This window comes from Anoplophora glabripennis, unplaced genomic scaffold, assembly GCF_000390285.2.
Source record: "Anoplophora glabripennis isolate ALB-LARVAE unplaced genomic scaffold, Agla_2.0 scaffold15, whole genome shotgun sequence".
NCBI lineage: Eukaryota > Metazoa > Arthropoda > Insecta > Coleoptera > Cerambycidae > Anoplophora > Anoplophora glabripennis.
Window position 1 is genome coordinate 2,325,038 of NW_019416279.1, and position 17,090 is coordinate 2,342,127.

General features: G+C 37.9%; 1 protein-coding gene across 1 annotated transcript in view; it reads right to left on the reverse strand.

Annotated features, from left to right (window-relative positions):
• Positions 1 to 728: 728 nt before the first annotated feature.
• Positions 729 to 17,090, reverse strand: part of LOC108905141 — a 164,828-nt gene continuing 148,466 nt past the window's right edge. Inside the window, exon 5 of the mRNA XM_018707921.1 lies at positions 729 to 3,293. Coding sequence (XP_018563437.1) covers positions 729 to 3,293 — 2,565 coding nt within the window. The remainder of the gene's footprint in view (positions 3,294 to 17,090) is intronic.

Here is a 17,090-nt window from a genome sequence, read left to right on the forward strand (position 1 = left end):
CAGCTTTTGAAACACATTTTTGTACTATTGATATTACCAGAACCACAGAAGAGTGAAATAGCCTCTATCTAGAAGAAAATATAGGCACACAAAAAGTTTGTCTGTTCCACCGATGAAACCCATATGACCCCATATATTTAGACACCCAGAAATAGAATTTGCTATGTGGAATGTCCCATCGTTCCCCATTTTTTAATTGTCAAGAACCAGGTTTCACTTTGGGTCTGTTAAAGAGTCGGCACATCATGTTCGTGGAGTTTATGGTATATCTTGGTTGTCCAAAGACTTGCTCAAGTCTTGAGGTTTTTTGCAGTTAAAAAAATGGAGAAAGATGGAGATTTAAATACTTAGGGTGGTATAGGTCCCATCCGAGATACATACAGTATTTCTTGTGTGTCTTCGTACTATTGTTAATTTGGAAGACAACATATGACGAGAAGGAACAAATGAGAGGAATATCTTCTAATAAAGCACCAATTATCTCTAATTTATTTCGAGTATTCCCGAAACTTTTTACGTGGAAAACGATGGTTAGAACCCTTTATTCGGCAGTTCTAACTGCCCTGGGCGTCGGGAGAATGTGACGCCGCCGCGGCGAGCCGCTGTAAACCACTGAAAGGCACCGGTAGATAATAAGTGAGCATAGGGACGGACGGACCGGTGAACACCTGACCTCATACGGTGGTTTCCCGATCCACGTGTATATATTCTACAGGGGGCGCCTTATGTCAAGAATTTAAACTAGGGTCGAGCAGCCTGGGGCCTGTGAGCAGCTTCTTCTTGGCCAGCCTCCGCCGGCGCCTGGCTCTCAGCCGGTGCAGGGTCAGGCAGATGAGCAGGACGATGGAGGAGATGACGGCGGCGGCGGCGGCCAGCGCCGGCAGCGGCAGCGAGTTCAGCAGCTTGGAGGTGGCGCCGCACTCCACCTCCGACTCGTCGTGGCCCGAGGGGCAGTGATTCTTCCTGTCGCACCACAGCGAAGCACTGATACACGCATCTAATTCCGGACACTTGTACGCGCACTCGAGGTCCGTCTCGTTGGCACTCGCGTTGACGGGGACTTGGAGCTGTTGGAGCAGCGAGGATCTCGACCTGGTGATCTCCAGCCAGCTGAAGGCCGCCACTCCCGCTTCGGCTCCTATCCATTCCACTAGGAAGTTTGGCGGTCTCTGTACCGCGTGGGCCAAGGATTCTCCCCACCACTCTTCGCTAAATATGTGGATGGCCAGCAGTTTGGTTTCTGGTTCAGCTGGACACACTACTCTTACGAGTTTTGGAGGTCGTCCGGAGTAGATCATCAGTCGGTTGGAGGTTGGACAGCGAGTGGACTCGTCTAGGCGCGGTTTAAGTGGTAAGAATGCCCCCCAACTCAACAAGAACAAACTCCTGTTGTATCTCGCTTCCACCAACCAAGGCATTCCGGTGCAAAGGCTGTCTGATCTCTCAACAGGAGGATTGTTGAACTGCACGTCACCCCCATCTCCTCGTAGTCTATGCGTTCTAGGACAGTCAGGCATTTTCACTATTTCAAACAACGCGTGGAAGTGAATAACGGTAAAATCCTCGGTGATGTTCATGTCTTTGGCAGTGAATTGGAGTTCTAGGATTCTCGAGGATGAAATGAACACGATAGGTTTACTGGATAAGGTGGAGTTGTCACAGACACACGCCTTGGGTATACGGATATCCCTCCACGGTCTCTCGTAGATGCTTAACTCCGCGATACGGTTTCCCGAGTAGTGTTCACACGCGTACCTTCCGGTATGAGGATCGTTTATGGTTTCACAGGAAGGGTTAAGACCGAACGACGCGTTGTTGAGGATGATCCTTACTCTCTCGTTTGCACTCACTTCGAATCTATAGACGCAGTTCAAGTCTCTAGCACCGCCTCGTCCGTAGAGGAAGATGTTTCTTGGAGCAGTCACTTCTCCTACGTGCTGTCTCCTGAACACTCTATGGCACGGTCCTTCGTCTTCCTTGTCAGGCCAAGTGTCACCTCCTACTCTTGTGTCTACGAATTCGTATTTCAATCTGAATGAAGCAGGGTGCAAAGCAGTACCATCTTCTGTGTGATGCTGAACCACCAAAGACTTATCAGTGGATAAGTAACTTTCTTCCACAGAGCAAGGTCTGGTGACTCTAGTAGAGTTGCTGAGGGCGCTGTGGTCGCATAGTTTTGGAGGCTCATCGCATTTATCTTCGATTAATGTGTTGCCGTCCCAGACTCTTAACCTTGTCGAGCAACCACTTGAAGAACCATTGCTTAACAAAGCATGTGCGCTCTCTCCTACAAGCAATGCTCTGTGGCTGTAGGAAATGAAACTTACCCACACTAGATCCCCAGGATATCCTCGAAATATGTAAGTGCAAGTGGTGTTAGGGGGAAGGGAGTGCTTTGGACTAATCAATCTACCTTTCCTTCCTCTTCCCGTCCAAATCTCGTCGCTGTCTGGGCTTGTGGCGTTAACATCAAACTCACACTTCAAGCTGTGTCGGGAATAATCCAAGGAGTCAGAATCGGCGAAGATGACGTCAACGTCTAGCTCAAATCCTTTTAGAGGTGAATGAGAAGGCGGCGAATGCAGAGGTATACTAAACGGTGAAGAATGGAACGCTACCAGCATCTCAGGACCTCTAGAAACCACTCTTGGAAGCCAATCGCCTCCACAGTACTTGGCTAGCACTGGGTCGTTCGTGGACCCTCCATCGTAGAAAATCAAATGATCCCTTTCTCCAGTGCAGTCCCTCCAAGCTCTCAGAGCCCTAGCTGTCTTGTTCAGCCCGGCTACGTTGATGGACCTCTTCATGTGCATCTTATGCGCTGCCTCCTGCCTCACCGCTATCATCGCATGCTTGCAGGTCGGCACAAACTTCTGCCTCAAGCTCCAGTAACAGGATACGTTCCGTGGATACATGCCCGGATAATTCGGGGACTGCAGTCTACACGGTTTCCGGTAACACTCCTCGAACTGCCGCGTACAGTACGTGCCTGGGGCGACTTGGCCACGTTCCAGAGGCGCGGTGGGGCTGCCGAAGCGGACCACCGCTTCCCTCCGCGACACGAAGCGGTAACGCAGGCGGAAGGCGAAGGGTATCTGCGGCGAGCCGAACAGCTTGACGGTGACGGTGACGGTGGAGGTTTCGCTGTAGTAAGCTGCCGGACCGGAGGAGGAGCCGCACCAGGAACCGCCGGTGAAGGGGCGACCCAGCTCGCTGAGCTGCATGTAGCCGTCGGGGCAGCCGTCCAGGGCGGAGGCTTCGTAGCGGCCCACTTTGAACTCGTCGAAGATGAGCTGAAACAAGGGGAAGATTTAGTTGATGATTTTTTTAAGTGCGTAATTGAGGTTATTTTTTTATATACTCTACTGATTTTTTTTTAAATAAAATTTATAAAATGTGACAAAAATAAAATGCATAGGTTTGATGTTGAATCGTAGTATTATTAAAAAAAACAACAGCTAATAACAAGAAATATACAATTTTAAAAATAGTATATTTATTAATTTGGGGTAATCTTCACCAACTTCAGGAGTAGCTCATAAGCAAACTACATTTTCCGGTTGCTTGCCCCAGACAGATTGCCTTTGAGGCAATCCTAAGGATTAATCACTCAACTTCTAAGTGCAAGTCTCACGAAACATAAACAGATATACAAAATTAAAGGAAGATAACCCTTACAGCAGCTATATTTGCTGAAAAATGACAGAGCGATTATACGACAGTCGCAAGAGGTGGAGCAAACCCAGTAGATCATCAATCAAGGCAGTCTAGGTGTGCTGTTTGAATTATAGATACTTAATAGCTTCCTGGGGTGATATTGCAAGTTTTCTTGCAGCGGTGCATTCCCTGGTCCCCTTTAACGATTCTCTGGGGATTTTTAGCAAAACTAGTTACTTTGTGGTTTACAAAAGGAATGTTATGGTATCTGCGAAGGCAAACTAGAAAACTAGAGCCATTTGAATAGTTGAAATGCTGAAAACGTTTCTTACTTACATCTGAAGTATTACAATGTCACAATTTTGCTGTTTTCAGCCAATAAAGCGGCTAATAAATAAAGAACGGACAGCGACACACATGAGTCATCTTTAACGTCACAAACCAGAAAGAAATGTGTATAATGTCTCTGCTAATGTCTTTTTGTACACAATAAGCAGGGCTTGTAACAGCAGAACGTTTCAATTGGAATATACAGGTTGGGAAAGTCCCCATGGTTCATCGGCTGTTACTTGAGAGCGATAAAGTAAGTAACAGAAATCCGTGCGATAGAGAAGGATGGCTATAATGAAGGCTTCTCATAGTCACCGTCCATTTCGCCCTTCCACAAAAGTCGGAATTGTATAAGTAGTGACATCTATTACAGAAAAGGCAAACGACGAAAACAAAGTACAAGTGGAAGTGAATCTTATTTGTGGAAGAGCAAAACGGCCGGGACTATGAGACGCCTTCATTATAGCCATCCTTCTCTATCGGACGGATTTCTATGACTTACTTTATCGTTCTCATGTAACGGCCGATGAACCATGGGGACTTTCCGAACCTGTATACGAGTACATATTGGAATAATATGCGAAATGAACGACACAATACAATTTCCACAAAACTATTTTATCAGCTTACGAAATAGAAAAATTGTAGTTTCCTGTTTATATGATTTTTAACTGCAAGAAATATGTCAACACTCACTCCCCATCTCGTCCTTTATAACATTTCAGCGGGATCGCCGTGGAACATATTTTCCGCCGGAAAAGAGCCAAAGGACCTATGGGGTTGGCGCTCACCACGCGCCAGCTCGTTATCCGTTTCTATAAGGCACTATATCTTTCATAAGTGCAGATCAGAGCCATACACAATAGATATAAACGGTGTAATGAAGTAAGCTCGAGTAGCGGGAGGGCGACGTGATTTGTTGCTAGTGTTTTTATTGGAGCAAGAGTACAGATCGGCACGCATAGAGGGCCGGGAGATGGATATTGTTACTGGGTTAGACAAAGCTTTAGGCTCTAGAGGCTATTATTTGTAATAAAATGAATTTGGAGTGAAACTATCAATGTTCAATAAATATTGTGCCGTGTAGAGATGGACTTAACTGGAATCTAAAAATACAATGAAATGTGAGAATACAATGGGAGGAGAATAGTGCACTTCATGAGAATTCATTCTAGGAAATTATGCATTAAACGTCAAATCATGTTGGTTCCTTTACAGAGTAATAACCTTTGTAATATAAGCTTTCATTTTTGAATGTAATGGTCTAATTACTAAGTTTATTATATATATTCAAGTTTAATGAATCATTTTTTAATTTAATGAAGTACAAAAAGGATCCATTCAATTTAGGAGATCTTGCTTAATTTTCTCTCCTTGTATTATAACTGTAAGGTTGCCTTGTACACTAAAATATTTCTTATTACTCCATATGCTTAAAAGACTGATAAATGAATAAAAAAGTTAAGGGCATTACAGCAAGTTTTACGAAATGAAGACACTAGTGGTCGTGGAGATGAGCATTGGCTAGAATGCGAAATATTTTCTTTTGTTGGCGGAAAACCTTTCCAGCAGCACTGGAATTACCCCACAGGTAAGGTCATGCAGACACCAGTTAAAATGTCATTATTGAGAAACCTACGTACTGTCTAATTAACTCTATTCAGCTTGACAATTTCACACAGAGATTATTTACAGGATAAACATTCATTAATAATTGCTCTCAAAACATGTATTGAATTAATATTATTTTTGGCCATTTTATTAAACAAAAACAATTGCTGAATTTTATCTGCATTGACCAATTCAATACCATCTCATTAATAACAAAAATAGAGTCCATCAAGGAAATTGATGACACACTGACACTTTTATTAACAGAGTGGTGTCATCAGCAAAGAAAATGCAATACTTTGGCGGCATAAAATGTATGAAATCGTTTACACAAATTAAAAATAGAAGTGGTCCTAGTACGGAGCCCTGTGGTACTCCGTACCGAATCAATTGAATATCAGAGTGAATATCATTAACTGGAACAAATTTTTTGGCAGGGGTAATGTCCTTATCCCATAATATTCCAATGTTTTAATTGATATATTATGTGAAACACAGTCGAAAGCCTTGGCTAGATGACAGTTTGTAATAACACAATGTGAACCTTCCTTAAGTCCCATAACAATAAATTTTGTTAGTTCAGAGAGCATGGGCAAATGGGAAAGGCTAAAAGAAGATTACTTAAAAAAAAAACTGGAGAGACTTTGCTTTAGTATAGTATTCTTTTTTACAATTTTTTCGAAAACAGGAATTGTAGAGATAGGACGATAATTTTCCACTTTATTGCAGTCATCTTCTTTCTTAAACAGAGGTACCTACAACTCATGCAATTTTAAAATGTCAGCAAAAGTACCCGTTTAAAAACATACATTCAGTAAAGATATAGTCGACTGTAATAATATATCCGTTGTGTTTTTACAATATTACTAGTTATGTCAAGGACATCCAGGCAATGATAATTTTTTAAAATCTTTTAAGCCTCATTTAGGTATTTCGAGAGGAATGACTGGAAGCAAATAAAAGCTATTTTTAGAAGCAAAAGGAATTCTTCAGCATCTTCTTTACTTACAATGGAATTAATCAGAAGTTTGAAAAAATTACAAAAATATTTATTAATGATCAGGAAATAATCTGCTTTTTGGTTTATTTACATTGTAATCCTTAAAGTCCAACGCCCTAGTCAAAATTGTATTTAAAGATGACATTAAAAAATATATTCTGTACGGGAGTGGATTCATACAAAATGCATCTCATACCTCGGTTATGTTTTTTTTTAGTTTTACTTGGTTTTAGTTGTCACATTAACTTTGTAAAAAAGTGCAAAGCCCTACTCGCGACGATCCCACATAATTTTCTGAAGGAAGTAATAATTTTTCCCTATAAAATAGCACATAGAAGGAAAGTTTGAAGCTCCTCCTTTCGTACAAACTTTGTTTCATGCATTTTCATCAACAAACGAAAGAGTAGTCGCATATTTAGTGCAGCGACGCTTTAAAATACGTTTATTCTGTCTGATTTGCATAAGAATCGTCATTTTATGTAAATTCCTAAATATCTCCTAAATAACGCACTGTACGAAAAAAATAATAAATACCTTTTTTGCAGAGAATATTATGCTCTACAAATTTGATCCTTTGCATGTTTGTGAAATTCTTAATACTTTTCAAGTTATTTGAACAAAATACAGGGTGTTAAAAAAAGAGTGTAAAATATTTAAGGAGGCAATAGTATGAACTAAAATAAGCAGAAAAGTCTCAATAATATGGAATGTTTTATGTTTTTTAGCCCCTTTTTTATTTTCCAAAAACGTTGTTCTTATAATAGTTGGTTGATGTTTAGTGAAATAAACAGTACGTATTTGCAGTTGTTCTCAGTGCAAAAGTTTTCTTTCGCTATGGCTGGTTACTCTAACGCAGAATTAACAGACATGCATTTCATGTATGGTCGTGCTAATGGGAACGCCACCGAGGCGCGACGTCTTTATGTTGACGCTTATCCAAATCGCCAGATTCCTTCACAACGCATGTTTGGAAGAATTCACCAAAGATTGCGTGATACCGGTTCCTTGAGCAAACAGTGCCATTTATCCGGAAGACCAAGGTCGGTATCCACTCCTAGAGCAGAAGAAGAAATTCTAGCACTGGTAGAGCAGAATCCAGGTACGAGTGTGCGGAGAATATCAGCCGAGGTAGGAATTAGTGGTCCTCTTGTTTGGAGAATCCTTCACGAGCAACTGCTTTATCCATACCATGTGCAACGAGTACAGGCCTTAAATCCAATAAATGATCATCAAGCACGTTTGGTTTTTTGCCGCTGGTTTCTACGTCATGATGCTGAAGACCCTCGTTTTCTTGCAAACATTCTTTTTACTGATGAGGCCGGGTTCACAAGAAATGGAGTGTTTAATTTTCACAATACGCATATTTGGGCCGACGAAAATCCTCATGCTCTAATAGAATCTGGACATCAGGCACGTTTTTCATTAAACATTTGGATGGGTATTGTAGGTGACAGGTTTCTAGGTCCTGTTGTTTTACCAAACCGATTAACAGGCGCTGCTTACCTCAACTTTCTGCAGAACACACTGTATGAGTTTTTGGAAGACATTCCTTTGAATCAGAGGCAACAAATGTGGTTCCAGCATGATGGTGCTCCAGCTCATTTTTCCATGGCCGTTAGAGAGCATTTACACCAAACTTTTCCACATAGATGGGTAGGAAGGGCCGGACCTGTTTTATGGCCTCCAAGATCGCCTGATCTGAACCCTCTAGATTTCTTTGTTTGGGGATATTTGAAGACATTAGTGTATGGTACTCCTGTAAATAGCCTGGAAGAGCTGCAGCTACGGATTAATCAAAAGTGTCAAGAAATCCAAACCAAGGAGGGTGTTTTCGAAAGAGTTCGAATATCGTTGAGACGAAGATGTCGTGCCTGCTTGGAAATGGACGGAGGGCACTTTGAACATCTTCTGTAACTTTGTTTTTTGTTTGTTAAAAGCTTCCTTTGTCGGTTTATTCCTAATAAAATAAAATGTTTGAAAAACGAATAGTGGTCCATATCTCCGCAACCGTTACTTTGCGGACCCATGTTTATTAAGACTTTTCTGCTTATTTTGGTTCATACTATTACCTCCTGAAATATTTTACACTCTTTTTTAACACCCTGTATATCAAATTTGTCCTGAAGGCGATTGTAACCGTTACAAATAAAATTTGACGAGGAAAACTGTAAAGGATTAGTTCTAGGAGTAGCGAGATGGAATGTTTTGGTATGTCTGAGATTTGAGGAATCCTGGTGAGAGCACAGTATCCGTCGTAATTATAAGATTACGACTGTGAATAACAAAAACATGTTTTTCCTCGCGTTTTTTTTAGACTGGAAAGAGAAATCAACACGGGCGTCGACGCCGCCAAATGAACGCACAACCCCCCCGGCAGGGGTCGCCCGGGCACGTAGCTGCTTACAACACCATACCGTTTGATTTATCTGCTAAGGGGATCAGAGAATTTAACGTGATTTATTTCCAATTCGAACTAATTTAACGCAGGTTAACGTTTTGGTGCGAGGGAACAATTCATCGCCCGCCCCATTGTGCTTGCATTTAATAATCGCCTGGTTATTTCTGCATTATGCGAGAACGAATTGATGGGGCTGCAAGTGGGCGTTGTTTTCGAACGATTAAGTCGCGGGTTTCGTCCGATTTCATGGGAGCGTTGTTTGTCTGGGGTACTATACGCGTTGTCCTGTTTATTATAGTACGTCGTGTCAAAATCCTGAAAAGGGAATATCGGTCGGTTGCAAGAATATCACAGAGTTTGTTTTTGTTGCAACAATAGTCCTTACTGAAAAATTTCGTTTCATAATTAGGCTTAGGGCGGTGCAGAGTTTAACAGGACCGTAGTCAGATTACGAATGAAAATATTAATATGTTTACAGAAAATATGTCGCAACATATCACTATTACCAAAGAGCAAGGCTAAGTAGAGGATAAATACCCTGTATAAATTTAAATGACACCACTTACCCGAGAAACTTTAGTGTTGAGATAAGGCTCTCGTGTACGCTGGGTGTTTGGCCTCCGGGTCATTCACACGCGTGTTTTGCGGTCGGTATTGAATATTCTCTTGCAAAAAAATTATCAGAAGTAGTTTAATACATCTTTTTTAAAGTAGAACAGGTTTTATAGATATTAATTTCATTTAAATTAGTTAAAAAATGCGCATTTGAAAAAAAAACGGAAAAAATGAGTTTTTTAACTCAAAAATTCATAACTAACGTAATTTTTAATATTTTTAACTCAAAATTTATGAGTATACTTTTGAAATACAACGCTTTCAGAAAAAAATTAGTGCAATAGTGATGCTTTCAAAAGAGGTATTTATTTTAACTGATGAAAACTCAATATACTATAATTACTATACTACATTTAAATCGATTTATTTTTATATAATTGCATTCAAAATGTATTAAAATGAAAAAAATTATAAATAATGCATACAAAAAGGTTTTTCTACGGCCAAATGTTGACATATACATGGTGATCCAGAACTTATCAAAAAAAAATTCTGAATGTACAGGGGACCCTTACAAATACAATTTTGTAGACAAAAAATCAAAAAGGGCAGGTCGAAAATGATTTAAAAATACACTTCTGCACGGCACTGGAAACTGGTCCACTGTAAAACCTGACCTCGCCCAATGCGACCGGCATGGCGATATGATAAAAACGGACAAAAACTTTCGCAAGGAAAGAAATATGTAAATAGAATTTTATCGCACCTATTTTATATCGGCAAATTCAACTGCTTTTGCCTTTATTAATTAATAAAATTAATTTGTGTTTTTAAATAATAAAATCATTTGACATACCCGATGTTACAACAATTGTTCAAAATTTTATCCACCAACGTGTAAACACATTTGGGTCCGTTGTACGAACTAACGCAAATGTTGTCTTGCTTCACTATAACTCAAATGCTTCACCATAAATTAAAACGATATCCATCAACTCCGAGAACACGCAAACCACTTTTGACACTAACTACCCATTTTTGACACTAACTACTAAAAATCTATTGTAAACAGCACAGATAACAGGTAAATACTATCGCAACGACGATTGCAAAATCCGATTTCAGTATTCGGAGTCGCTGAGGCCACGTGGCGAATGATACTAGAGACTACAGTTGTCTAGCTATGTAGTGGTTGAATGTACTATAACTTCAATATATTTTTTCTCGGAAACCATAAGGATTTTACAAAAATTTTTTTACGATATTGATTCCATTTCTCATGCTGCATCTATTCCCAAATATTTTTGGATAAGTTTTGAATCACCCTGTATACAATTTTGTCAAATTTTATTAAGGATTTACGCCAAGCTTGAGATAACTTTGCAAATAGACTAAAGATAGTTTTTTTTGTTTTACTTCGAAAATCCTTCAGAGTTCAAACCGCTGCGACTTTTCTTCCATTGTGATCTGAATGATTGAAATTGTCACTTTTGCTAAAAATCAATTAAATAATAGATTTATCATCTTTATTAATTTTTTAATTGAAAATGAAAGCCTTCAGACAATGACATACTAAATTAGGGGTGTCGATATGTCCAAAGAATTTTAAAATTTCACGCATAAGAAATATGAAAAAGAATAAATTTTATAAGTTCGTCCGAATTTGTCGATATTCCATATTTGAGCTTTCCTGAGTATTAGAAACAACTTTTATCGATAATATTTTGTAGTAGTCCTTAAAATAAAGTCTCTTTACTCTTGAGGTAATTTTGGTTTTTCCAATTTTGTGAACGCCCCGTATAGATTTTTAGTTTTCTGAAACTGGTTTTCCAAGTTTCAGGACAAGCAAATATTTTTATAAAGAGTGACTTTTTTACGAAAAATTAAAAATATTTTGTTTTACAAGAGTAGGTAAGCCAATCGGTATACCTTTTTTAGTGACCTTAAATTGGCTGGCAAGTTCTCTGTGAACGTTAATTACGTGCAGCAAAGGGAAAAATACGAAACAAACGACTGCAATCCACCCTCCTACCACGCTAGAATCATAAACGTAAAAATTAAGAAACCAATTCTGCCCGAAAAGTGGCAAATTAAAGAGATTTATAAACAGGGGCTTTCCTTTAAACGAACCCCTTCTCGTTACCATAAAGAACAACCGGCGTCTGTTAAGCGTACCAGTTAATGTTTCTGGAGAAAAATTGGGATTAATTAACCGTAATTGTGTTAATTAATTCATCAATTACGCGTTATTAAGTTATTCGGAAGCATCGGTTTTAATTTTCCCGGCGGTGATAAATTAAAAAGTAATTATTTTCTTAAAAGTGAGTACGAGCTTCAAAGACCGAAGCAGAAATTGTAATTAGTTGAATCTAAAAAAAATTACTATCATTGAAGGTAAACCTATCAAATCTTATATTACTGTATTCCTAAAAATATTCTGATGAGATAAGGAATAATATACAACATGTCACTTTAAAAGTACAGTTGAATAATCTTTGACGTTTATCAAATTCAACTAGTTTCCAAGATACTGTATTTCAAGCTGAATTTTTGTTCTCAATTGAGACCGAAATGTTCATTTCCGTCATCGAAGTGGTCTTCCAACTCCCATGTCTTTTGGTGGAGGTAATATCTGCCCCAGAATCAACTAAAATCCTAACATAACCTAACTTTTGCCTTCTATATCCTGTACAGTAAATTTATTATACATGTTTCGATTTCTACTTCTTTGGACCATACCCAATCCAATTTTTTTTCATGTAGCGGCTTTAAAATCTTTTTATATGAATATTTTGTCTAACATTCAATGCACTTTTTAATATGATGTTGACATTTTCAAGTCATTATGAGCTGTTTAATATTATCTTGCAGATTTTTGAGGGATAAGTTACGGTACTGATATTTTAACACAATTTGTAACACACAGAATGTAAGAGATGATTCGAACCTCTCTCTTATTATTTGTCTTCCTCAGACGACTGTGGCAAATTTTGCATCACGGTCTTCATCTAAAGGCTTGTAGGGTCCAAATTAGTCAACAACTGAGGCCAGCTGATCATTATCTGCGTCGAACATTTTGAAGAAAAATATTTTTGCAAAAATTGGGTCTGATGAAAATCCTCAAGTTATTGAGGATGTTTCTATACCACCAGAAGGTGTAGTTTTTGGGCTCAAGGCGTGATTGGGCCTTATTTTTTCGAGGATGATGATGGAAATCGTGTTGCTGTTAATGGAGAGCGTTACAGGGATATGACAACAGAATATCTTAGGTTTAAACTGATAGGTGTTGATACAGACAATGTTTTTTTTTTCAACAAGATGGTGGGACACATTTCGTCAAAGAAATGATTAATTGTAATAACAATTTCCTGGATGGGAGGGATGCTATTGTCAACTGGCCACCAAGATTATGTGATCTCAACCCCTCGGATTTTTTCCTATGGGGTTATGTGAAATTTTTGGTTTACAGAAATAAGCGAAAATTGGATTCAGTCAATTCATTCAATGTCAAAATTTGTAATTCATTTCTTTAGCAGGATTTTGAAGAAGTTTTTGAAAACATATCGTACGGACACGCGATGTCCTTTTGCATTCTCGAATTGTTTATTTATTCCTAGAGCGAGTTAAGTGTGTTTATTTCGACTTTTTCCAGTTCCTCCGGTATATATCAAATTATTCCAGTATTATTCAGTTTCTACATCTAAATTATCTTTATTTTTTCTATTTTTGTGTAGAATTCAGTCCATCATGATCGAATGATGCATTTTTCGACTTGAAAAAATACAGCGTGATGATATTTGGAACAAAATTTATAACATTTATACTGAGTGATTTATAAAAAATGCCGAGACAGGTCGATTTTGTTCTCGGGAGGGTTGTTTACAGGGCGACCCAGAAAAACTGAACGGCCTATAAATGTGTTTTTTCTTATGGAATACCCTGTATATTTTTTATATTCGGATAAAGCTTTCTCTTACAAATACAGTGATGTAAGGTTTGACGGGTCTATCTCAAATAACAAGCGAGATATTGCGAGAAAATGGCATTTATTTCAAAAAATTATTTAATGTCGTTTTTCATAAAAAAAATTGTACTTGGAACACTTATCCGAGTTCACATGTATATGTATGTGTACATTCGGAAATTGGCCGAGGCCTTGAATTCGATAAAATTAAAAAGAATTAAATATATCATCATATTCACATATAATTTTTAGGATTTTTTTTTATATTTTTTTGGCTATAGACCAGTGCTTAAGCCTTCAAAAATGGTAAAAAGTGAAAAAAAATTATAGTAGGATGAAACCCATTGGAAAAGGAGGAGAATATAACAGAAATGAAAAGAAAAATAATTTACGGGCGATCTGAGGTCGGGAAGGGGAAGGGGGTGAGTTTTTAAGGGTAAAAAACGGTTTCCCTTGATTTCCGGAAAAACTACAAGTCTTATGGAAAAAAGTTAAATGGCAAAGTTGTAGGTAATAAAAAGATCTACAACTTTTGTATTTACACTTTTTTCACATAACCTCAAAATTTATGTGAAAAATTCAAATAACCAAGTTTTTGGTTTTTTATTTTTATCTTTTACAAACAAATTTTTTTTTTACGAAATTTGGTGAAAACTTACCTATTTATGTCCCAAACACGCTGTAATTTTTTTGATTTGAAATATTTATTTTTTCACCTTATTTTTACTTAATATCGAAAAAGCACCCTAATTTTCAATCGAAAATTCTCACGTCAAAATATCTGCTTTTTTAAAAACGTCGGTGGGCTTTTTCTTCGTTGAAATCTCTACTTTCTGATGGTGTAAAAAAATATATACTTTACTATGGTAAGTTTTCTCAGGAAATGCAAAGAAACGGGCTCCTAGCCCCTCCCCCACTTCTCAATGAAATACCTTTTGATGGGCTAAAATTTTCCGTAGGTCACTGAGGTATATAAGTTATCTTAAAATAGCAATAAATAGGCATCTACGTATATAATTTAAAGAAGATTCTACAACTTTCTCAAAATATTGTAGATGTCTTATTAAATATTAACTTTATTAACTTATTTGGTTGTTAATTATAATAGTATATTTCCACTTGTAATTTTTTTGTTTATCAATGTAACATGGAATCTTACGTTTTTCGAGTAATTAAAGTGTAAATTTTAATCATTAGCTCAAAATTGTACATATTAGAAAAAAATTTTCGGATTCTAGTTTTTTTCGTTTCTTTGCATTTCCTGAGAAAACTTACCATAGTAATGTATATTTTTTTTTACACCATAAGAAAGTAGAGATTTCAACGAAGAAAAAGCCCACCGACGTTTTTAAAAAAGCAGATATTTTGACGTGAGAATTTTCGATTGAAAATTAGGGTGCTTTTTCGATATTAAGTAAAAATAAGGTGAAAAAATAAATATTTCAAATAAAAAAAATTACAGCGTGTTTGGGACATAAATAGGTAAGTTTTCACCAAATTTCGTGACACAAAAAATTTTTTTGTAAAAGAAAAAAAAAAACCAAAAACTTGGTTAATTGAATTTTTCACATAAATTTTGAGGTTATGTGAAAAAAGTGTAAATACAAAAGTTGTAGATCGTACCACTTTGCCATTTAACTTTTTTCCATAAGACTTGTAGTTTTTTCGGAAATCAAGGGAAACCGTTTTTTACCCTAAAAAACTCACCCCCCTTCCCGACCTCAGATCGACCGTAAATTATTTTTCCTTTCATTTCTGTTATATTCTCCTCCTTTTCCAATGGGTTTCATCCTACTATAATTTTTTTTGGATCCAAAAATTATCGACCCTGGTCTACTATGGAAAGGTAGTTTTTAAGGATTTTTAAGGGTTGAAAAGTAATTAAATTTCATAAATAATATTAAAAAACATGAAAGTATCTTTATTCAACATATTTGAACATAAATTGAATCTTTAAAATACGTAAATCTGCGATTTTCGCATTTTTCTCGTGCAAGGGTAGTTTTCACCCCTAAATAGAAAAAACACACATCTAGACAGTTATAACTTTTGAAGTGGGGGGTCAGATGAGCTTGTATGCAAATTTTCAGGAAAACCCATGCTATCCGAAGAAATTGGGCGCTTTTACCTTATTTTCGTCTTCAGTGACTGGACTAAGTCGAATATGAAAAATATACAGGGTGTTCCATAAGAAAAAACAAATTTAGTGGCTTTGCAGCTTTTCTGAGTCACCTGTTTACAATAGAATCATCTTCCGAGAACAAAATCGAGCTGTCTGGGCGTTTTCTTTTTAAATTCACTTAGTATAAAAGTTATGAATTTTGTTCCAAACTTTATCATCACGCTGTCTCGTCGCCCCTACTTACATTAGTCCCTGCTGCGGCTCCGAATATATACATTATAAAACATAACCTTATTCTTAATATAACCGAGTTAGAGGAAGTAATGAAATCATATTTCCCACACCAGTGCTCGAGCGCCAGTCGAAGGCCCGATTACCGCCGTATTTTTTTGGGCCATTAACCATAATTCGGGAGCACCTTCTGCTCTGGAGGGCCCCGCTTCGAAAACGTCGCCGTCAGCGCGTTTCCGCGGACCAATTTATGTATTTGCCCCGGCAGGATCATCCCTCAGACGTCGTCCCTCGCCTCTCCCCCGCTCCGCGCGCCTCTAATCCCGTTTCCCGGTCTCTATTTTGCCTGAAAGAATAAAAGTATGCCCCGGGGACGCGTTATGAAGTTACCCGGACCGCTTATGGTCGGGATAACTTATATATCTGACTACTCTAATTACATTTCACGTTCGAGATATCTGCATATTTCTGGGGAAGAGGGTTTTAAATTGCATTTATAAGACGCCAGTTTTATTCTACGGATGTTCCTCGTCGCGCCGCCCTCCATTTTGGTCAACCGAAGTGTTATGCTTTACTGGATATTAGGGATGTAAGTCAGGTTTAACTAGGGGTCAATTTATTAGGGGCAATACTGCATGTTTCCTGAAATTCTTTTTTTTTTTAAGTTATAATTAGATTTTTGAAGCGCACTTAAATTTATGTTACCGCGCCACTGACGACTTAAACGGGGCTACCTGGAATTAGCCTAGTAAGTTACATCGTCACTGTCAGTGTTGCCAGTTGTTACCTTTTCAAATCAACAGTTAGAAGGCCAAAATGATTGACGGCACACCAGCACAGTTTAAAAAGCAAAATCGATTCTTATAGGAACGCTTATTAAGCTCAACGGAGGCTAGCCTCCGCTGCCCAGTTCTTACGAACCTAGCTTGGCGAAGCCACAGCGATTCGAACTGTGAGGTGGTTATGTTCAGGGTTAGTCACTATAATCTGACAGCTTATTATGAGTTTATTATTGAAATTACAAAAAAGTATTGTGTAAGTTGACAAGTATTTACAAAACTAATAATCCAGATTTACAAAGATATCCTCGTATAAAGTGTTTTGTAAAACTGAAGGAGAGTTTTTTTTTTCTTGGTTGTAATATGTTAGTTTGTTCTTATTTATGTTTTATGTTTTTTTTTTATATGACTATTCCGACTATTCCTATATATATATATATATA